At 39.4% G+C, this 25222-nt stretch overlaps 1 protein-coding gene across 1 annotated transcript in view; it reads right to left on the bottom strand.

The window, feature by feature from the left end:
• Positions 1 to 25222, bottom strand: part of LOC148835458 (ERC protein 2) — a 303333-nt gene that overhangs the window by 68327 nt on the left and 209784 nt on the right. The window contains exons 16-17 of the mRNA XM_088916570.1: positions 14171 to 14318; positions 13 to 186 (exon numbers count right to left, since the gene is read on the bottom strand). Of these exons, the coding sequence (XP_088772696.1) occupies positions 13 to 186; positions 14171 to 14318 (322 nt within the window). The remainder of the gene's footprint in view (positions 1 to 12; positions 187 to 14170; positions 14319 to 25222) is intronic.

Here is a 25222-nt window from a genome sequence, read left to right on the forward strand (position 1 = left end):
GACAGTACTCACCTGGTCAGGAGAGGGCCGGTGGTTGGCGTGGGGGGGCCGCGCTGGGCCGCGGTGGTGTGGGTGGTGATGGGGGTGCGAATGGGGGTGGTGATGAAGGTGATGAGGATGAGGATGATGAGGATGGTGATGGTCGTCATCGTAGTTGTCAGCCATCAGCTTCATTCGATTTTGCGTCTGTGAAGAGAGAGAAAAACAAACCCTTCAACTCTGCAGCACAAAACGTAATTCAAGATGTCCATGAAAGTCTTCATAAGTGATAAACATAGCCTGATTAAACGCATAACACAAGGACATATGCAGGATTATGACTTTTAACAAACTGGCTCAAACGGTAAATACCCTTGTGTCAATAAGTATGTGAACCCTTAGATTCAGTAACTCTATGGCTTTTTTTCTTTTGATACATTTTTCAGAAATGTATCTCATCCCCTCTGTAAATCTAGACTTTTACTGATGCAAGAAATACTGATTTTTCAACATACAGTAGGTACAGTATAGTAGCTTCAAAAATCTGTACACCACACTATATTAAGAACCCAAACATACACATAACAGTATCAGAGGTAGACTTACAGTACTTTCACAAAAAAGGCTTGGAAACTACTTTTCAGAGTTACAAATACAGTTTCATAAAAACTGAGGTTCAGATTTTTCTATATATTATATTTACATATTGTACGTATGCATTTTGAGAAATATTTCTTTTGAACCAATGCTTGTATAGCACATTCCAACAATCAAGCGATCAACAAAGACTTTTTGTTGAGAAAAAACATAGTTTTCATTTCATTTGGATGGTGATAAGTACATGATTTGATTAATTCCATGGCAAAAATTACTACAAATGTTTTCTAAAAGCATCATAGGGTATATAAATACTATAGATTAATGGTAGCAATTTTTCTCTGTTATTTTCATGACCATTAATGCTTAACATATAAATATACTTTGAGTGGCTCAACATTCAAAGTGGCCTTTAGCTTATTTATATAGTTCCAAGAATAATTGCAACTGTAAGTGTGTGCCTTATACATCACAGACTCAAAAAGCTATTATTCAGTTCTTTAAATAACTTTCATATAGAACTCTTTGTAAGCTCCTTAACAATATGGATGTGAGTTTTACAAATCACTTCCTTGTAGAATTAACATTATGTATGTTTGGAATTTCTCTAAACTTTGAGAAAAAAAAACAACCTTATAATCCTAAACCTTAAATTGTGCATGGCCTGTTTTAATAAGTTTGATTTATTGTAAGAAACCAAAATCTCTTCTTCGGTGACCTCACTATATACTTGAAAAATAACATTTGTAAAAGCTTCTTGAGCCAGATTGGTCTGGACGCAAGCCTCATGTGAAGAGATTGGCTAGGAGACACCGCATGCAAGAGCACACTGGGACTACAGAGCCTCTTCCACAGCCCTGTTCAGGCCTGAGGACAACTCCTGGGGTGGGGGTAGCTAGCAAGGACTGTTGAAAACAATAAATCATCTTTGAATGGTAGCAAATAAAAATACAATTTCTAAAGTTCACTTCAGATTCTTTGTCATGTGCACAAGTGCAATGAAATGCTTACTGGGTATGGTGAATACACTGTACTATGCATGCAAACACACATGAAACAAGGGACAAGGAACAGGTACAGTAAAGGTTTATTCCATGCTGAAAGGAAAAGAAAAGAGACTCAACCTTTTGGGTGTGAAGCCTTCTTCAAATCGAGGTCACGGTCTAGGTCATGACCTGAAAAGGGCTCCACAGCCAAAACGTTGTGTCTCTTAGATCCTAGGTCACCTGCGTCTTAGTGAGATAGTCCCGAGTGAGGATCAATAGAAGAGGTTTGCTCAAGGAGAACAGTGCAACTTAATGAGAATGATAGATTTTTACTGCTACGTTGTACCAGACTAAATCCTGGCTCTGAACTCTATTAGTACAGCAGCTCAGTAAATGTCCAGACTGTTTAAACATGGTTTTATATGGCTAAAGGACCTTGGAGGGGGTAACATGGTGCTTCATTAAATACAGAGCACTTCCTTCCTTTTAACTGCAGAACAGAGCTCGTGGCATGTGCCCAGCTGAATCCCAGCACTTATGTCCCCAGTATGCGTGCAAATATTAAAAACACCTTGTTTGCATACATCTATGATGTGGAATCCAAAATGCTCCAAAGTTCAAAAAACAAAACCCATGTTATGAAGGGCAGAGTGAAACACTTACTCCACATGATTGTTGTTTTATTTGTGACTTCATGTAGCGTTGAAGGAGCCCAGTACGGTTGTGCGTGATTGAGTGCTGGGAAGTTTTGGGCTCACAGCTGCAATTTATTAAAGCGTGATTTTTTTTTCCAAAGTAGCAGTGGCAAAAGTGTCTCTTTTAATGAGGTGCTGGGAGTTAGTGGTGTCGTGGGAGCAGAACTGTAAATACAGTCTCTACAAGGGGTATGAACCTATGGACTGGAACTGCATGTGGCTCTTTCCTGGAGGCTTTGAGGAACTTTTATCGTCTGCAAAACCACAAGGCTACCACACACGAACAGCCCTGGGATATTGATAAGCACAGAAAGACCTCTGTTATGCTACATACTGTCGGCTGTCTGAGCAAGCAGGAGGACAAAGTGTAACCTGACAATCTGAACAAAAAAGGTATTGATTGGGAAATGTTGAGGTCTTCCTGAACCACGGAGCACATGCATGTAGTCCCAACATGAACTACAGCTCTCGAAACCTCTCGACTTGATAATGAGCTTCTCATAGTGCAACTTTCCTCTTCTCCCCTATCCCACATGAAAACAGCTGAGCACTGAGCACAGTGATGTTTAAAAGCAACCACAAAAATAAAACAGCTACTTAGGAAGACCAGATGCATTATATGAACTTTCGCAGCACACCACATCCTTGATGACTATCTGTAATAAACAAATCATGCAGTTATTAAACTTAATATTCCACGAAGTGACATGACAGTTAAAGAGGAAACTGTGTACTAAATCAGCCCATAGGTGGATTTCTCTCTCATAGAGGAGTTTGTACAGCAAACTAATGAGCTGCGCAGCTCACATTGGAAACAATCAGAACTACACTGCGGGGACCCCAAAGCAGCCAGTGACATACTGTATATAGCCCTCTCATTCAAATCCTCAAAACAAATGCAAATCGTAAAGATTAAGGAAAGAAACACATTGCAATAGAAAGAGCACCTGAAAGCCAGGAATTCAAATGCAGTGGTGCTGATGATGTTTTGCAGAGTGGCTAAAAATCTGAGAAGACATTTTATTTCTATGCCCCATCACCATCTCTCCCCCTGTGCCACCACACAATTGTAAATCTGGTGACTATTTACATGAATGGGGTTAAAAGTGTTCAAGCTACTGTATGTGTTCATAGCTTGTTCATAACAAAACATGCATAAAAACCATACATCAAAATATCATTTTAATAAACATTCCAAGGCCACTGGTTACTGTATCTGAAGAAAGTCCTTGTCAGTTCTGTAGTCTTTAAAGGTCTAGTTAATCAATTTCATCTGTCTTGTGTCTGCCTGGAGTTTTGTTATTTGCTTCTATCTTGTTATGAACCATTACAAATAACTGTGTGTCTGTAATGCCATTTGCACAAAAAGTTGTGTGACATGCATAGTGTTTATGATAGTGAATTTTAGCTTCATTCTAATAAAAAGTGGTTACAATGAATGTTTCCCCCATCATCATATTTCATAACACAAATGGACCAGAAGCTATTTGGAAAAAGGATTACCCTGCTCACTAATGAACACAGTTCTGGATGTGATGATGATGATGCAAGTTTATTAAGAAGGACTCTTCAAAACGACCTACTTGTGTGATGTGGTACTTGGTAACCACAGTACGGGATAAAGAAATTTGTATGAAGCCCCAGTGTCAAGAAAAATTCAATTTCACATCCTTCAACTGGGTCGATTCAAATCTCTTATAACACCTGCAATACTTCTCTTACACTGGGAAGACATTCTTTCAAACAAAACATAACTTTCCAGCCATTCTTTCCTGTTGAAGTACTAAACAAAGCAGTCTGTTTCAATTTAATGGCCTGCACAATAAAAGGAGAATACTCAAAGCTGGTTTGTAACAGACTGACCTTTAAGATTATTTATGTTATTATTTATTGTTTCTTTTTTTTCTGAACGGAAAACTATTTGAAGAGTCCATTAGAGAATGCAAGTAACTTTCCAACATAAATTAAGCTTGATAATTCACTTTTTCCATAATAATCCTCCCATATGGCAAGAATCTGCTGTTGCTGAAAGTGAGTGCCAATCTCATCAAAACAGCTTCTTATCCAAGATCTAGAAAATAATGCTCCTTCACAAACCGGTGATCAGATTTAAGGTCCTTTGCAAGATATAACCTCTGATTGATCTTGGCATGCAGGGGAAACAAGATCAAATTACAAGTAAAAAAAGATTCTAGAATAAAAATGTTGAAAAGAGCTGTTAAAACACAAGAAAGCAGAGTGCAATACTCAGCACACCGTAACTAGCAGTGCTGGAACTGAGAGGGGTGTTTCAAGCCAATTTTCATCAAGGTATCAAAACACCATCTAAATCTACAGAGCAATATAACTGGATTACATTCCAATTCAAGGTACATCTGGTCCTTTCAGATTCTAAAAAGTAATATCGAAAGAAGAATGGAAACAATCTACAGAAATTGCATTCTTACCCTAGAAGGCAAACCACCCAAGCCTTATATTTTAACTTATTCCCTTATCACTTGATGGCCCTGGGCTTCCTACTGTACCTCAGCTGTATTCCATAAAGGAATGCCAAACCTAAACAGGATGATGTATGGAATACTGAAAGTGTCTCTTTTAATGAGGTGTTAGGGATTAGCCATGTCACGGGATAAGAACTGTAAATGGATGATGTCATACATCCAATTCAGTCGTGGAATATAAATAAACCACTTCTAACATTTCTTCCTTTTGAAGGCCAACACTCAACGTTATGTACACAAAGCAACTGGCACTACGATGGCAGGCTCTCTTCTGCTCCTCTGGATCACAGGGAACACAAAAGCAACACACAGCGAAGGCGGAAAACGACCACATGTTGACCAGGCTTCTCCTCTCTCGATTTGTCTGGCTTCCTAATTAGCCACATCTGCAGGAAGGCGAAGCTCAACAGACAATGCACGGTGCCGTTCGGTGCTAACGCAGCACTAAGGAGGAAAGCATGCTCAGCTTCGTAATACAAGGGCAATTAGAAGGTCAGCAGACAACTAACAACAAGAGGGCAGCCATCTACCCTAACTGGCACTGGAGCAAATAAGTACATTACCAATATTATATATCTTCGATATTCAGCTGTACAATGGAATGTGCCAAGGACTGCATTTTACTGTTTAATTTACATTAATTAATGCATTCACAATTCTGTTGTGACAGCACTGAAAAGAGCAGATGACCCCTCTAGAATGTAGTAATGGTTCTATGGCGTTATTCTCTACACTAAGCGTACTACAAGTCAATTTTGCGAGAGAAGGAATTTAATGGAAGGTTACTTTACAGATCCATAGCTTTCCAGAGGCTCCAGCAGAACACCCAATTCTTTTTTAAGGAGTTAAACTCAAAAATAGTGGATGGCCTGAGGAATTTAACAGTCTTCACAAACACTGTTTATTAATTGTCAATAGTTTTCACTGCAAAAGACAATTAGTGTAATGAACACAAAAAACAGCCAGAAAATGTTGTGTTTTTATTGGCTCCAAGGTCTCTTCATGATTTAAAATTTTAATTAGGGGCATAGCCAAGAAGCTCATTAACACCGACAGGGATAAATGACGTTTATTTAAGTGGACACGCACTTCTTTATGAATCAGTTCCTTGACTTCAACTCAAAGGAGTTAGTTTTTTTTAACACAGTAATGTGTAACTTTACTGTGCATTCCAATATTACTGAGAACCTTGTGGAATCTGAATACAGTTATATTCAATTACTTATAGCATACTTTGCTACAAATAGCATTGAATCTGCATCCAGTATACAGAGTTCATAAAACCAATAGGTTTCTGGTTTCTGGGTATACAGAGTTTGCCAACAAAAAAACAGCATACAGTAAAATGGAAAAACGTTTGGACAATGGTGCATCTGTAAATTAACTAAATCTAACCTTCATGAATTGTTACATCTGGAAATGTTCAAGGAAACAGTTGTACAAACGAAATACCAAGCAGTCTTTGAAGACATTATTATCCAGTATTCACACAGAACAATTTTATGTTAAAATCTCGATAAATTTTATTAGTGACCGCAAACTACTTGAGACAGGCTCTGACTTTTTTCTATGTATCTATCAGGTTGAAAGTGCATAAAGAAGATTTGAGTACACGCATATGCTACAGCATGGTTTGCAGGATAAGGCAGAAAAGCACTTCACTTTCGCATTGTAAATTGTCTGAAAGTCTCATTAGAGCTGCTGCAAAGCGCCCAAATATGGAAATGTGATCAGGACATCTTTCATGTCAATGTGGACCATTAACCTGATGGAAATTTGTCAAGTGTTTGGTTTCATACAGAATTCCATTTATGGAAAAAAAGCATTTTTGAGGTTTTGTGTTTTTTTTTGGAGTTTCCAATAAAGCTGTTTCAAAGAGCAAACGTCTATAAATCCATTTAAATGGAAAAGGCGCAATAATTTTTTCCAGTCCTTTCCACTTAACTGACTAGCATGACTCTTGATTGCAAATACCTGTTCACACCGAACAAAATTACAGAACTCATCAAACAACAATTCGGGAGACGTTTAGAATGTTTAGATTAGAAATATAATTTAGCTAAAGTACCTAGCAAATGGACCTTGACATGATGTAGGATCAGAAAAACAAAACAGATGGAAAAATAAACAGTGAGTGATTTAATAATCAATAATTGAAAAACGTGTTCTTAATTTGAGTATAGATCTTAAAATAATTCTCTGAAGCTCTTAAATTAAAATCATTTCAGACAAGGCACTCTCTTTTGCCATTTTGCAAGTTCATCAATAACTTTCCTTATCGTGCAAATCTTCGGGGAATTTAAAGGTAAGAAGCTATGTATTTCTCTTACAGTAATTATTTAAAGACACTTCTGCAACCACACAGACCCAACTGGGACATCAGCAGGGGAACTTCCTCTATCGCCAGAGGCTATTAGCTCCTCAACGATCAGGTTTCCAAAAAAAAAAAGCTAATTCTGTGTGGCTGCCAAGATTACATTGCTTTACAAAGTAACAGAGTCACACAATGCAGGATACGATGTGAAACACCAGATTTTACCAAGCAACAACGATCTCTTGAATAAAACTCACTGTCCCGTATGATGACTTATGGTATAAAGAGATATAAATGGGACACAGCGGAACCTGTCTAAACTATTTGTGATAGAAAGGCCTTTTTACGAAAAAATAAACTGATTTTTTAGCTACAAATACATTTATATACTGTATAATATTCAGAGAAGTACAGGACAGATAGTGTATTTCTACTAGAAACATGAAAAATACTGTATAAGTACGATATGCAAATGCCACAATTTGCCAGTTATGACTACCAGCTTAACTGACACAACTTGAAAGTTAAAAAGTATCCTTTTTTAAGTCAAATATAATCTGTATCCTTTGTCAATGTTGCAGTACTGAATGTCCTCTTATTATACGAACAAGTCCACATCAGATATGTTAAACTTTGGGAGAGGGATCTTAGCCTGGGTAAAAAAGGAATCTAGTTTGGCAATTCATCCTTAAAGCCAGCAACAGAGAAAATGTACCAATGCACTCACTATCTGGAATCTCAGCAGACAATGATCAGCAATCATTACTTCACATTGATCAGAATCTTCAATAACTACAGCAGCTCAACATAATACTGTAAATGAGCACCAAAATAAAGGCTGCTTTCTGTAACATAAGATACAGTTTTCCAAGTAGAAACGCACCACAGAATTACAACACTTGGTGTATAATGAAGGTAAATCTTGAGTGTAAAGATCAGAAAAATATAATAGCAGTATACATTATGTCTGTGTAAACCAGAATTTCCATATGGAAATGGAGGTATCAGTGATGTTTTCAGTTGTGTACAGGCTTTCTGTTTTAAGAGGGCAAATCAGTCTGATTTCTGCAAGCAGGCATTTATCTCTTTCAGTTAACCGTAAAAGGGACACACAGCTAGATTCCACAATACAATCAATTCAACTCATCCTTCCTGCTGCATGAGGATATGGGCCAAACCAATTTTGAAACCACAATTTTTGAAAATCCTTTTGTCAGACTTAATTTACAAAGATGACTGATAAAGGTATGTTATAAGGAAGGACTCTGCACAGTGTTTGTTCACTGAACGCACCATGTCTAGGCTTTTCATATGGCATTAGGGCAAAACCTTATAAAAATGCAAAAACCTCTTATTCCTCAAGCTATTTATTCATTGCAAGAGCAAAAACATTGATCTCATTACAAGGAAACGGCAATAAGCACAGTATGACCTTAAAAGAACCTGAACAAGCTTTCTGCATTGCATGACCCACAAGCAAACTGTCTTCTATAAGAGTATTATTCGCTTGTACAGATGATGTCCAAGAAGATCCCTAGAAGCTCTGCAGATTATAAAGGCATTTGTGTAATTGTTTACCTTTATGTTATCACATACTGTACTATATCACAAGGGTCTGGAAGTTATAGGGTCCATCAGAGTTCTATTGACACTGCACGATAAAGCATGAGAAACAAATAACGCTTGGACAGCCAGATCGTTTCATTCATTGGACACTTAGAGATCTTCCTGGTTCATGTCTTCAACATTCATGTTTAGCTCTGTTTCATTTATTACTTCCTCTTAACAGCTATAAATTGAAGTCTCTACTCTATAATGGCAAAGCTGTGCATAGTAGTACTGGTAAGTGACAATGCTTGAGCTGTAAAGAAAGAAGACATAAAATAAAAGCTGGCATGTTTTATGTACCTGTGGTACGACTCACAGCTTCAAAGGTACTGCATATATACATGCTGCTCTGCACTGTTGTTAATGGAAATTTATCACCAAAGACCTGTTTAAGAAAACCCAACAAATTGTGTGCGATTCATATCCGCCTTGGGTTCAGAATGGATTTATGTGGGATCAAGGTAATTGAAACAAAAACCTCTTGATTGACTGATAATGGCTCTGGTGGCTTAGCGACAATATGTAGTCATAAAAGTCGAATATTGAAGCAGTCTTTCTGAAAATATTTTAGCAAGGTGGTGTAAAATGAGCTATGCTTTGATCAGTCATCTGGAGGTGGTTACTCCTAAAATGTTTCATTAACGCTACTTAAAAAGAAAAAAACAGAGACAGCCCGCAAAACATATTCTTTTCATGAGTCTTTACTGGTAGAGATACAGTATGAGAAGTTTAGTCTTAAAAGTACACCTCACTACCTGGATCTGTGTAATGTCTCATCTCTCTTTCTTTAAAAACCAAACGCTTGCAATGAGAGTGACCCACAAAACTGAAACAAAAAAAATAATGATTTCCTTAAAATCCTTTTTTTTACTGCTAAAAATAATCCCGTATCTTGTTTATAGAGAACACCAGGAAGCTGTAGAGCAGCATCTGCTCTAACTTTATAAAGTATCTCCAAGAATAAGCTACAAGTCAGAAGGTGTCTGCATTACTCAGCCAATCTTTCTGGGTGCCCTACTGTTTCAGCAATTCAGCCTTCTGATGTGGTCAGTGTAGCTACATGAAGAACTTTCTTAATTAAACAACAATTTGTAAACTTCTTTCCAAACCTTATGGCTTTGCACTTTGCTTTTAATGGCTACAGGAAGCCGCTTGTGCAAACATTCCACCGTTTAGTAATTGTTCAAAGTCACGCTAAAAGTATTTTCACTCAGGCCCACACACTGCCTGTTGTATTTAAATCCTATATGATATTTATTGCATAGAGAACAGAAAGATTCAAATAAATGTAACATTTTGGATACATTTTATGTGTAAAAACACTGTATTTATCTCAGCGTATTCTATATGTGAAATATCATATCATGTAATTACATATGCTAATTACAATGTTATTACACAAAATAGAAGCAAAATGACACCCATGAAACAGAATAGAGCAAGCCTAGAACTTTCTTAAGCTCTAAATTTATATAATTACTACATAACACAACAAAAACAACTTGTTAGGAATCCCTGGTGGGAAGATACAAGGATCCTGTGCAGACGCAGGCACGGGTAATAGATGAGGCAGGCGAACAAACCAAAACGAGAGGCAAGGTCGTAGTCAAAAGGCGAAAGGCAAATCGTAATCCAGGAAGTTCTCCGGTAGCAAACAGTCCGAGGCGAGAGGCGAGGTGCAAAGTCGAAAAGGCAGAAGGGTAATCCAAAATCCAAAATAAACGAGGTACGGGGAAAAACGCCAGGTAGAGCTCTCAAGGAGTAGACTCAATACCGAGCAGTGGGAAGCAGGTGAAGATGGTATAAATAGCAGTGCGCACCGCACAGTGAGTGTGCGCAGGTGGTTTAACTCGTGCGGCGGCGTTTGTTAATAATCACCCGCTGCTGGGACTGATTAGCTCGCTTACGAGTAGGTCTTGACAGCCTGGTGGTCGTGACAGTACCCCCCCCTTCACGGGCGGCTCCCGACGCCCGAGACGGCCGATCGGGATAGTCCCTGTGGAAGTCTCCGATTAGCGTAGGGTCCAAAATATCCCTCTCCGGAACCCAAGATCTTTCTTCAGGGCCATAACCCTACCAGTCAACCAGATACTGAAGGGTACCGCGGTTCCATCTAGAGTCGAGGATCTTGTGGACTGTATATGCCTGGTGCCCCAGAATGCGACGCGGGGGTGGCGGGCGACGTTGGGGAGCCGCAAGAGGTGAGCGGTAGAAGGGTTTCAGGAGGGAGACGTGGAAAGACGGGTGGATTTTAAGGGTGGGGGGAAGTGCAAGACGGAAGGTAACTGGGGTGATCCGGGAGAGTATCCTGAAGGGGCCGATATACCTAGGCCCGAGCTTCTTGGAAGGCAGGTGTAGAGGTAGGTTCCTTGTTGATAGCCAAACAAACTGCCCTCTGCGAAAACGGGGGGCTGGTCTGCGGTGTCGGTTTGCGAATTTGGCCTGGCGCTGGGTTGACTTGGTGAGAGCTCTCCTCGCCATTCTCCAGGTCCTGCGCAGCTTGGAAATATATTGACGCACCGATGGCACAGCCGTGTCCGGAGGGGTGGCAGGAATGAGAGTGGGTTGATAACCTAGTGAACAGAGAAAGGGAGAGAGACCTGTGGAGGAGGAGGTAAGAGAATTATGGGCATACTCTGCCCAGGGAAGTAGCGATGACCAGTCATCCTGCGAGTTGGAGGTGAAGGCTCTCAAAAAGGTAAGGAGGCTTTGGTTGGTCCGTTCCACCTGACCATTGGCCTCAGGATGATAACCCGAAGTCAGAGATACATGGGTCCCTAAAGCTTGGCAGAACGCCTTCCAAAAGGCCGAGACAAATTGAGGTCCCCTGTCTGAGACCACATCGTTGGGCAACCCATGTATCCTAACGACCTGTTGCACAAACAGTGACGCCAGTTCCTGGGCTGTGGGCAGTGCTGGGAGGGGGACGAAATGGGCTGCCTTGGAAAAACGATCAGAGATCACCAAGATTACCGTATGACCTTGACTGCTAGGAAGGTCCGTAATGAAGTCCACAGCTATGTGGGACCAAGGGCGGTGTGGGATCGGAAGAGGGTGAAGGAGACCGGTCTTCTTGGCACGCGGAGTCTTGATCCTGGCACAGACTGGGCAAGCTCGGACGTACTCTGCAGCATCTGATCGCATGGAAGGCCACCAGAAATCTCTGGTGAGTAGGTCCAGAGTGCGTCTGCAAACCGAGAGTCATGCCCCCATTGCAGGACAGCCGAACGCAAGTTGTCCGGTACAAAAAGCTTATCCGGGGGGCAGCACAAAGGAACTATAGCTCCCTTGAGGGCACGTCTGATCTGGTCTTCAATAGAGCAGTGGATCGCCCCGAGGATTCTGTTAGATGAAATGATTGGTTCCGGTGTGTAGTCCAGATCCGGGGGATCATGGAGCCGAGAGAGAGCATCAGCCCTCCCATTCTTCGAGCCAGGCGTATAGGTGATCACAAAATTAAATCGAGAAAAGAAAAGAGACCAACGGGCCTGACGGGAATTGAGGCACAACTTCTTTAAATATGATCATACCAAATTAGAACTGATACATATTACTTTTCTAATGTACTGTACATAATAATATCCATTCATCCATTTTCTAACAGCCTTATCCAATTCACAGTGGAAGGGGAGCCTAGGTCTATCCTGACAAGAAAAGGGCACAAGGCAGGGCACACCCTGGGCAGGACACCAGTTCATCACAGGGAAGACACAGACATGAACACGCTCACACCAGGCCCAATTTATACCCAGGATCCAAGTAAGATACCAGTAATGTATATGTTTGTACTGCTTTCAGAAATCCTGGGGAAATCCACACGAACACAGGAAGAACATACAAACTCCACACAGATAGCACCCTTGGTATGGAATTGATCCCAGGACCCCAATGCTAACACTGTGTCACCGTACTGCACTACATCATAATATATTATGACATATTTACAAATATGAATGTAGACATTTACATTCGTTATGAATTTAACATTTATCAGCAACAGCTGTGATCAGCAGGGGGATCTACTGTTAAAGTCACAGGCTGCCACTTGGTATGGCCATAGTCGGCCAATATGTCCGTCTGCAGTGCATGTTCTGCTGCAGGCTGCAGATGCTGTTTTGTGGGATACTGTCTCATCAGTTTCTAATAGCCAGGACATGCATGTGCCCTATTCCCTGGTCTCTGAGCCCTAGATGCCACATGTAATTCCCACATTGTTCAATGGGGTTAAGGTCTAGTCAGTAGGGTACAACAGCCACATTCATATCTCATGAGAAAGCCAATCTTAGCCAACCAACATGAGGACATTGTTGTCCTGCTGATATGGTGTCACATCAGAATATGATCCAGATGTGCTTCAGGCTGCCATCAGTCATGACAAGTGGAGCTCTGTACCAACTGAAACTACTGCAGTTGGACTTCCCCAAAAGACTCAACTGGTCTGTTGTACACAACAACCTGCTTATCATTCTCCACATCTATGTCACATTCTACACTAGACCTTGACTCATTGCCAACGCGAACTTGGCTCCACAGCCGGAGGTTATCCTGGAGGTGCTTCTCCAATATAACGATGACACCTACACGTTGCTCTCTTGATACATGAAGAATATTGGTTCCTTTCTGGGTTTTTCTCTCTTGATTTGTACCAGGCTTGACATTTGACATTTCAAATCACTTTATCAGCAGTGACAAATCTACACGCTCAGTAACAAGCTTTTATCACAGAGCCACTCAATGGTACTGCAGACAGTGATGAATGATCAATTAATCAAAAAGTGAATTTCTATAGTCAGAATATGTTGGTAAATGCTTAGACAGTAACACTAATTATGTGAAATCCGGAGACAAAAAATGCTGGGGACAAATGAAGAAGTCAATGAAATTGGACAATCTTTAAAGAACGAGACACAAACTTCTGCAACTTACTGTTAGCTGGTTGAGATTTTCCAGGTTATACACTCTTAACTAAACAGTGATTTGTTTATATCAGCACCATGAGCATAAATCAGAAAGTTATACATATATGTATATATAGTAATAACTTTGGTATATATACAACAATAACTATTCAATCTGACAAGATGCCTCAGACCCTCTAGGTTCAAGGGTCATTATCCCACTGGTAAATACCAATTAGCAATTCCATTTGTCTTCTCAAGCAAATATGGTCCTTTCAGAAAAAAGGATGATTATAACCATTTGCTTGCAGAAGACAAACAGCCCTAATAGTTAATGCGCAATGTTGCCAGTAGAAAACGATCTTCGTTGAAGTAGGAAATTCCTACCAATTATCCTCTTTTGCTAGAGAAGAAAAGACACCATTCAATACCACGTTGGCCATCTGTATTTTTACGTTGTGGTTAAATTACGTCCATGGTCTCTTGGCAGACAAGCCTTTCCTGGAGATCCAAATTATCAATTTATAGATATAGAGATTTTAATGGCTTGGGGTGGAAAGAAAACATGGCTGAGTCCTGGGGCCAGGCTTACCTGCTGTTTCAGCTGGTGTACCAGCCTGTCTTTTTCACGTTTCAGTGCCATAACTTCTTCCTGAGTCTTTTTCTTCTTGGACGCAGACAGCTCCAGTAAGGCAATGTTTGCATCTTTTTCACTGATTGCAGCCAGCAGCGCCTCTTGCCTGGGGGAGGAATCACACATCAATACCACTGGCAGAAAACACAAGGACACAACCAGAAATCAATGCAACATGCACAATACCCTCTGTATGGTACTGTGCATGCTTTCAGGACACTATTGTTTTTTATCTAATTTGGAGCATCAGGGTCATAATAGAGACAACAGTGGGCTGCAAGACAGTAAAGAAACACACATGCACATGCCTTAATAATTAAAAGAATGCCTATACGGGCATTAAAGGAAACAGAACAAAATCATAATTTTTTGTTGACAGCAAGAATTGGGGAACTTAGCATTAGGAAAGCCTGCGAGACTGCAAACACACTGGGAAATAAACCAGTGTTACACATCAGGTCATATAAACAAGAACCCCAGACATGAGGCAAATGGCTGGTGTCAATTGTGTGGTTTATTTGTCAAGGAACCACACTGCTCTGACCACTGCTTTCTTCTTTCATCAAAGGCTGATTTTTACATAAAAAAGAAATTAGAAAAGGTCGAGTTCCCCCTGTAAGTGCGGTTAAATGATTGTGATATGTCAATTAGGAAAGATGACTATTCCTTTTAAATGGAACCTTTATATTGCAGCCATCTGGCAGGATACCATAAGTCACAACTTGTGGCACAAATGAATCCAATTTATTTATTTTTCTTGAGTTGTAGTGAAACATGATTTCTTTTTACCATTGCTCAATTCCTGAAAATATAATGGAGGTGTTTACAGTCCGTGTTATTCATTTCAATGGAAAGCAGCTAATACAGTAATACAGTTTTCCAGTGCTTTCACTTAAAGAATAAGGAAAACAGTATAGGCCTCATTTTAAAATCTTGCTGGAGTTTGCCAGTACTGTCTGAGATGAGGATGATCTGTTACTGAGCCTATGTAATCACATTATTCAAAATGGTAAAGGTCTGTCACAATTTTCAGAAAAAAAAAACCAACACAATAAAATTCATTGGTCAAAAAGTATTTCCAAGTGGTTAAGCATTCCCACACGAGACAGAAGTAACAGAAAATATGCAGCATACTTTTTACAATCAGCAACAAACGTTCCGTTTTCTCAACACTAAACACAGTAGTGCCCCTGTTCAAAAATGTAACTCAGCTGTGACTACTCGGCTGCTGTAACAGTTCGCTAAGATCAAGGATCAAGTCCAAGGACAGTGACTCAAAAATATGTTTATGAGTAAAGGGTGTTACAGTATATTTGATATAAAAAAAGACTTGCAGACCAAAACATTTTATGGCTTGCAGGATTTCCAATAAGAAAGCATTTGGCAAGTGTTCTGTGCCTCTAACTTTTAAGAATCAGATGGATACAGACTTTCTATATGCTTCTTTAAAATCCACTAGCTATGTTATAAATGAACTCCTGGGGCCCTCTGAGGCATGTGTGTGTATATAAGAGCAATGAAATGAAAAAGAAGAAATTTATCAACCATTTCCCCTTTCCAAGGCTCTGCTGTGGACTGAGAAAGGGTTCCCCCTTTAATACAACATCTATTAACTACTGGCAAGACTCCAAAGACTCATCAAAATCTATCTTTGTGTGCTGCTTCATGGATCCATGTCAGATTTTGGCATTTCAAGAATATCATCGTTAAGTTTTCTGTAACGAACGCTGTCAGTAGCCCCCTATTAAAAGAAAACAGAAATCAAGTGCATAACGACCTACTCATGCCAAAATGACACTGTATTATTTCAAAAGAATGCGAAATTAAATGGTGAATTACCATTAGCATCATTTTGCTTTTTGACTGTATTTAATTTGCATACAATATTGTTTAGTTTGGCCTCTCGTTTTCTTTGACATTTTTTACTCCAACAGCAAAGAATGCAGCTACGTTTCTTCCTCTTAATGGTAAATTACGCCTTCTACTGTACATGCACAATATTTTCAGAATTACAAAACAGTTTAAAAATTACCTAAGTTTAGAATCTAATGAGAATGGATGAGGGTTGTTCATGTGTGCTTATGCAAGATGTCCTTTCAATTAAAAAGGTTTCTCTGTTTGCCCCTTCAGAATGTGTTGCTTTTTCCATGCTTTTAGTTCCTACTGTAAAAACTTTGCTCCAAAAATAAACATCACCCCTAAGTAAGAAAGCCTTATACCTCTGGAATTTGGTACAATGTTTTTGGTACAATTATCTGAATAAAACATCTGGATTCGCCCAGTTTATACAATTAATTGTGTCTAGCGTAGATTGCTGGATGTGGATTCTGGAGCTTAATCGTACCATTAATCAAACAGCTCAGCTGCCTAAATTGAATATCATTTCATCTCCCAACACCTCCCATGTTATTTCACTGAAGTTCATTATGACTAGAACTGAAATAAGGAATTCCAAAAGACAGCACGTGCACTTTAAAAGTGCATTTATGAAAGCAATTTGGTATTCCCTTCCAACAGAAAATTATCTGACATAGGCAAGCTAATAAATGTTAATAAAGCTACTTGCACTGCATATATATTATGTATAGAAACAACAAAATATTTCCTTTAAGCAAAGGACAGTGGATGCAAACAGAAAGTTGTTTAAAAGAATACTGTATACATTATTTTATCAATGTGGGGCCTAAATATGTCAGGGGCAACGCTTTTTAACTAATATGGGCAAGGAATGGAGAAGTATGTGCTGAGAACTAATAAACACTTTTGGAAGATTGACAACAGATACTAACACACTGGTAGAAGGTGGTATCAAGCTGTCACCCAATTACTCCAACACTGCTTACACCAGAGAACACAGATTGTTTCGCTCTATCTTTAAAGGAGTTTTCCTAACCTCGAGAGCAATTTTCAAGGGTCACACCAAAACAAATCTTCATCCTGGGAGCTACAGACATAACTCCCTTTTCCCCTTCTCCCGTCCTTCAGGACATACAAAGATCAATCACCTCCTTATTCATCTGCTTGGTCACACAAATATTTGCTTTTGTTTCTTGCCGCTGTTGGTAAGAAAAGAAATGTCTGAGTCTTATTTTAAAATATTGCTGTTTTGAGAAAATTCATACAATGCACAATCCTGATACTATTAATGCCACCCACGTAGCTTTATCCGAACCCTTTTACACTTACTTTGTAAGTATCAAGACCATGTTTTTTTCTGTAGGAAAAAATCATCTATGATGTTGTCAGTCTAGCATTTTCAGAATAAATGGACAATGAAAGGCAAAAGCAAGGTTAAATTACAACTGATTGATAAAATAACCCATGCTTCATTGAAACTGAAACTACTTCCAGGCTCCTAATTAATACATTAATAACAGGGTCCCCAGCTGTCCTGGACTCCAGAAACTCTTTTCTCCATGTTATTATCCAGACTGACCTGGGTGATAGTGATGACAGATCTCTTCCGAAGGCCAAGAAAAGGGCATCATTTTGATTATCCACTCCATTATATTTGCCCCACGCTGTGCACCGGTGTACTAATTCAACGCCTGCTTTAAAAGGACTAATTTTTATTGCAGAAGTAAATCATTATTAATTTAAACTGTCACTAGGCCACAGAACTCTGAACAGGCTGCTACAGATAATTCCTTCAACCTGTTTCTTTAGTCCATCCTTTATTGGAAATCCATTTATTTCTGGTAAGATCTGTGACAAGCTGAAGCCTATCCTGTAAGCATAGAGCACATAGCGGGGATAGGGGGGACTACACGCTGAACGAGACACCACTCATTCCCCGAGCACATGCACACACAAATTAAACAATTTTGAAAGACCAATTAACTGAGCCAACACACCTCTGGAAAGCGGGAAGAAACTTGACTTGGAAAAAACCTACACAACTACTGAGAGATCATGTAAATTCAACACAGAAGGTGCCCTGGTTACCTCTGGAATAAGGATCCAAAATTTAAAATGATGCTGGTTAATAATGATAGAAACATCCCTACAGTAAGAGGGAAATGTTTTTTTTTAAGAGGGAAACACTGCTCACTGCCCTTTACAAGGAGGTACGCTATTGTAATTAATCCGAAAACACCACGTCTGGGAATGATCATGGAAGTTACATGTTGTGTTTAGCACAGGCATCATTTACTATAGATTCTTCGAACTGGTTCCTAAATTTAAAACCTAAGTTTAAATCTGAAATCCTATTCCTTATTCCCACTTTCTTAAGATCTACCTCTCAGATGTGGACAATTCACTTTCCTCATTTCCATGTCTCTCCTCAAAAAGAAAACAGTGTGGTGAAGAATAATCTAATAATCACATTGTTTATTCTGCCTAATCCATACCCTAATGCTTCAAAGGAGAGAGACATCTGAAAGAAAGCACGGAGCATCTCAGATATTCCTCATGTTGTTCATGATGGATGAGAAGACAATGCAGCAGATCAGCTGGAGGAGCAAAGGATAATTCACAGGACAGCTTTGGAGGTGGGTATGAGCGAACAAAACATCAGTTAAAGAAAGAAAAAAGAAAGCAAAAATAATTACAAAGAGCTGAATTTCTCCTCCTGATTGTTTTTTGCCATCTAGAAAGGTGCTAGGATTCATCACATTTTCCAGAGCTATTAAATGAATTATTTTATAACCTGCACAAGTTACAATTAAATACACTTTAAAAAAGTTTTATTAGGCATGCTTAATTTAAAACACTGCGCTCACAAAGATGCAAATCATTTTAGTAAAAGCCTTCATGTTTCAAGTAATTGGAGAGCTTCCATGTAAAAAACACTGGATACTTCGTCTTTTAACGGCCCCAAAGGCCCCCTAACTAGAGTGTTGTGGCTGTATATCAGCAAAGCTGTCAGTGCTGTAACCACATGGATATTAAATGCATGGCTTTTCAGAAACTCACTCTAGAGGTGTGCTGGTGTTCACGAAAGCTGCAGTATTACCGTTGGAAAGGTTTGAAAATTAAACATGGAATTTGGCATTAAACCTGAAACCTCTGACAGTTTCGACATTGGTTGTTCAGAGGAAGAGAAGCTTGTCGCAAATACAGTACGAAAACATGTGATATCAATTTTTAGGTTCCTCATAGGTCTGACAATTTAAGACATCCATGCAACCTGTAACATGATGGATGGTGAAAGTACATGATTCGGAGATAGGTCACACGGCTTCCCTTTTGCTCTATATCACATCAGCCTCTCTATAAAGATGTTTTAAAAGCAAATCCCTAGTCATCTTAGGACTCATGGTGCAGCACAGATGGTCTGGCTGCTCTGAAGCACCATACAGAACAGTGGTAAAACACATGACGTGAAGACAATCTGAAAAACTGAAAGGTATCCCACAGATGACTGAAGTTAAGTCAAGGTCAAGTACAAAACTTAAATCAACACCAGTTCCTGTTTGATAGCACATGTTTAATGAACCCTTACCACCTGTATGTACGGGGTCACATTGGAAGTTTCAAGATTCCTGGAATCTAATAAATCATTCTTGTCCATTTTATGTAAAAATAATTTCTAGACACACATGCCTATAATTCATACCGGCCGGTGCATGTAATTTCCGTTAAGAATTGCTGGAGGAACCGTCTCTGAGGTTCACGGTGAAAAAGAAAAGCTGTGAGGTACTGTAACTCCAGCTGACAGATTTCTTCGTTGTAAGTATCCGAGGGTGAAAAACTGGTGATGTGCTGCTCCCCCCCCACCAAAAAAAAATAAAGATACAGATCAAACTGATATTGTATTTATCCTGGAAAGCACAAGACACAAGGTGGGGTCTACACCCTGTTCTATAGTGCGAGTGTGAAAAGGTCATTTCAATATCCCTATAACCCTGTGTACACCCCATGCTCCATTCAGCCCTGTGTCCTGTACTGCAACCTTACAATGCACAGGAGTTCCCTGGAAAGAAATTGTCTCCCTTTATTGGCCAAAATGTATTTGCCAGCTAACTGCTGCAGGTCCCTATAGGAATATTTTGGATCTCTGCAACAAGGAGTGGGAAATTTAAATCACATAGTACTGAAAGTTTCATTGTTGACCTGTGGGAATTTCTTTCTTTCCAAACGAGGGCCACTGATGTCTGGGAGACTTTCATAATGCTGATCTCTTTGCATCTGAAACACTCTGTAGTGTTCGTAATGTGCATCTGCCAGCTGTGCGCTGAACAAGTACAGCTTCTGCTGTGAGGACCTATGCCTTAGAATTATTTGTATCAAAGAAACAAGAAGCGCCATCAGCATATGTCCATTTGTGTCCGTGTATGATGTGTTTGGTTGAGTTTAACTGTAACTGTGAACACTGTAACTGTGTGGTAATACTACATAAACAAATGTGTTTTCAATAACCAGGGCATGCTAAACATGTTTTTAATTCTTCAGATAAAATGTAAAACAGAATTACATTACTAATCTGTATCAAACAGAGAAAGAAAAATAAATGAAAAAGTAAGAGTTGTAAAAAAAAAACAAATTACAGCCAGAATAATTTGATGTTAGGAGTGAAATGAATCCTGGGATTTCATAGTAAGGTTTGCACAAGATGTAAAAAAAATGACTTTATGGTGATCGACTTTATAGCATTGTCTAATCAATATTACACAAACACAGCACTGTTTGTGTTTTTACTGGGAAGTCCCAGAATTTCTGTAAATTCAGATATTCGCTTTTTTGGCCACCTAATTTATTCTTATAAAGCTAAGCAGAAGGGGCCCAGTATAGTCTATCATCTGTACTGGTGATGATCAATGTTATAAGAAAGATAACATTGGTATTTGTGAAATTCCATAAATACTTTAACATTTGGTATGATTATATACTGTACCACATTTATCAATATAGACCTACTGTACACACACTTTTAAAATGAGTTTGTTTTGGGGAAATACTCTTACTTTCTGACTGTATGAATCATAGTTACAGCAAGACACAGTAGAATGCTCCTAAAAACTAGGCTTCAGACAAAGGACTAAGGCTTTCAGAGAGCCTTTTAAGCTTCTGTGATGACAACTATTATTATTTATGAAGGATATATTTATTTCTTTTGCTATCCTGAAGCACTTTACTCTTTTTTGTTCCTCTCTTTGAGACTCACAATTATAATCAATTTAAAAGGGATCTTCAAATTATTTTTGCATTGTGTGATCCATGGTGATATGGTGTATATGACCGCCAGAGACTTCAACATTTATTCCATTAAATTTCTGAAGTATTATTATCTAGAAACCAGTGCCATTTTATGTGACAGTGTGGAATGAAACCAAAAGATCTATCCCATAATGATGATTTACTACTATTAGAAAAAAAAATCTGCAGTATTTTATTCTACCTTTGAAGTTTTTACATGCTGTTACTGGCAACTAGTTCTTTTTTCATATAAGGAGACATGGGAAGCATTTGTTTCTAGCTGCTAATGCAGGCTGCCAAACACAAACTCCCTGCTGGTGACATGACCACCTAGTGACCTTGAGAATTGTTTTAACAAAGTGAAAAATATCTCCCACTTGCAGGGAAAGACATTTTTTTAAATTAAACGTACATGCAATGTCTGCCCGTGATGCAGATAAATGGTATATTGAATTCTTTGCACTGGTTCCCCTTCCAATCTTTTGAAATCCAGCCCAAACCCAAATAAATAAATGTTGATGCAAAGAGGAAACGCCAAGTTAGATCACAATTTCACTTGCAGGTTTTTTCCATTTGGAGCGACTTGCGCTTCTCACTGGAGATTGCACAGTTAATAAAGAGGGAAATATGTTTGGCAGATTGGCTACAGTTCCAAGTGGACAGTTAATCTACCGAAACAAAACTGACTTCATTTGACAGCTGTGACAGAGGAAACATAACTTTAGCTCTTAATTAATACTAGATGGATCTGAATCTAATTAAACAACATAATACTTAAGTCGTTCTTTGGAATGTTAACAAACATACAGATCCAGTTTCATCTTGTGCATAGACAACAGTTTTCTTAGTTGTTGCACTGGGAATACACTGATCTTGACTGAAGATGTGTCCATTTTACATGCAACCAAAACAGCATTCCTCCATTTGTACTAGCAACCGAAACTGCGCTCCTCCACTTGTAGCCTTTCTTACTGTCCAGGAGTTTTGGAACAAGTCAATGTTTCCTTGCCAGACTTGTCACACAATATGGTAACCGGAATACCGTTTGGACAAACTGTGACATCATCTGTTGCCATGGAGTTCTCAGCAACCATTGTATTCTAGAACAACGGGGGTATCACGGGCATTCATTTGGACTTTTGATTGCAGTGGAAAAGATATCATGACAATGATGCAATAAAACATTGTTTTCTATTTGTAATCACCAGCTATTTTTTGTTATATATCCACCTGATTTGTAAGCATGTGTTTTTAACACCTGAGAAACCCAGCCGCTGGACACAGGAGAGAATGAGGAATTGTAAAAAGACAATCTTTGAACACACCACACTGTATACAGCCCAGTGCAGGGGTGTGCCCCTTACTTATAGACTGAGCCTTAACTTACCCTGAACGGGAAGAGTCCTGACTAATTCCACCTTACCCCTGGCTACACTCCACCCACAGTACACCAGCACATAGGGACAACTAGAAACATAACCTAAGCTCAAAGCCATGAATCCTGGATCACAGAAATCCACCCATTCTTTACTGCTTAAGCCATTTGGAAGCCCAAATTAAAACTCACATTTGACTAGGTTTGATGGGTATACAGTCAGGATGTTATATTCAAGCTTTGTTGCATTAATAAGACCTCACTGAGAATACAGTGTTCATTTTTTTCACATAAGAGGAACACGAACGATATTTGGTCTCAGGGGATGAGACCTTAACCAGACCCCTTAACCAGACAGGTTAAGGGAGATAAATCTCTTCAGTCTGATCCAAGTACCCAGTAATAACTTGAGGGCTGTACATAGAGTTGAGAGTAGTAAAATAAGCACACAGGGTCACAAAAATAGGAAACATTTCTTCACACAAAGAATGGTGGGTGACTGGAACAGGTCTAGCAGCTGATGGGTAAGGCCCTAACTCTGGGCACTTTCAATAAAAGGCTGGATAAAATTTTAGTTTCACTTAGCTACTAAAATTCCACATGAGCAAGATGTGCCACATGGCCTCTTTTAAAATCTTGTGTTCTTCAAACTGAATTCAAAAGAATAAAACAACACAACAAAATATTTTGGACAGACAAAAATATTTCCTAAAATAACTCAGCAAGCTCTAATAACTAATAAACTAAAGTAATTGTTACACAACATTTTTATGCGACTTTCTTTTAGGACCCTGGTACATATTTCACATACAACAGATGACATATTCTAGAAATAACACTCTCAAAGTCTTGGGAAAAAGGCACAAGGCTAACAGGGATGTCTTTTAAAATTTATTTTCAATTTAAATTATGAAATAACATAATTTCAATTATGTTAGGAAAACTGGTCTCTGCCATCTGGAGATTGACATAACATGATACTGGAATAATCGACTTTAGTCATCTAGAAAGTTAATGCTTAATCACTGTGATGAAGATTGAGGGTGTGTAACAGCTTTAACAGTGTGGTTCTGCAGTACAACAGATTCTGTAGGTTATAGGAGTCTTACTGTATGTCTACTTGGGCTAAAACTGGGACTGTGCCAATACAATTCACTCTTGCCTTCTACCAACACAGGAAGAAGTAAGACCTCCTCAAGATAACTTCATGAGTAAAGAAAGCTCACATGCTCAATGGACTGGGCTGCACTGAGTCTTAAAGGCTGGAAAAAAAACTCAGAAGAAACTGAAATGACCTCTCCTTTTCTTGACAGCACAGTGAAGATGCAGTAAAGCACTCGTGCCAGAACCACCACCAGCTTGTGAGCAGGAAGTTGTTTTTCACGACAGTCTTTTTCAGATTCACTTTGAACCAACCTAGCAACCCACACACTCACATATATATATACACACACTTATATACATTCACCATAAGCCAGCTGAGACACTTTAAGCTCCCTGTCATTTTAAAAAGGGGTTAAGGTCAAAATAAGTATGAATAGCACTGCAAGCTTCTATTCTCACTAGCTTCAGATAAAAGACTAAACAGAGGAGAATTTTTCAAAACATTTTACGCTGTAAACCCCAGTTTTTCTGACAGCATGTGTAAAGGAATCCAGGCGCTGTGAAAAACAATCTGATTTTTCCTATAAACATTCTTGCTCGGTAATCCTCCAATAGTCACAGCCTTTCAATTACAAGAGCCGCGTGCGCTGTGTAACGCGGCCTTCAAGATTCATTTGCGTTTACTCCCTGGGTTCTGCTTCTGTGGGCTATGGCTGGCAGCATATCTTAAGACACTCAGAAACCCTCTTTGTGATCCGCAGCAGTCCCGAACTCGTGTGGGTAATATAAAACAAGCCTCAGTACACATGTTCCATATCAGGAATTCTAGTCTATACAGCGTATTAAACTAGTCAAGCAAGAAAGAAGAATGTCCACTATAAACAGCCTTTCTTCCCACTACTACAAATTACAATGCTTTCCAAAGCTCACGTTTCTGGAAACACCTCCTCCACTGTAAGGGCTGACCTCTAGAAAGCCACTAGGACCACTTGGACCAGCATGGAGTCAACCTCTGCCTTGCCCTGTGCAACTCCAGACCTCCAGTTTTGCTCATCTCTGAGCCGCTGAAAGAATTCGCGCGCACACGCACCGCATCCACAAACCCGCCCTGCTTTCGGACACCGACCGAGATCACCCTGAACTGGGTTTCTCACTTCTCCACCAGGTCTGCTGGGCAGTGGGGTGGCTGTTGCGCGTTGCCCATGTGGGCATTGGGCTTTAGCAGTGGGTGAAGTGGGTCCCTTCTTACTGTATAGGTGGAAGTCTTCGGGATCCTCAGGGATTAAAAGTGCTGTATAAATGGAGGGATTTATCGTTACAATAAGTAATAGCAGGACAATAAGAACAGATGTGTTGGATCTGTCACTGCAAGGCACCAGAGAATCCTATCA

The sequence above is a fragment of the Atractosteus spatula genome, chromosome 5 (genome assembly GCF_055471065.1).
Source record: "Atractosteus spatula isolate fAtrSpa1 chromosome 5, fAtrSpa1.hap1, whole genome shotgun sequence".
NCBI classification, from domain to species: Eukaryota; Metazoa; Chordata; class Actinopteri; order Semionotiformes; family Lepisosteidae; genus Atractosteus; species Atractosteus spatula.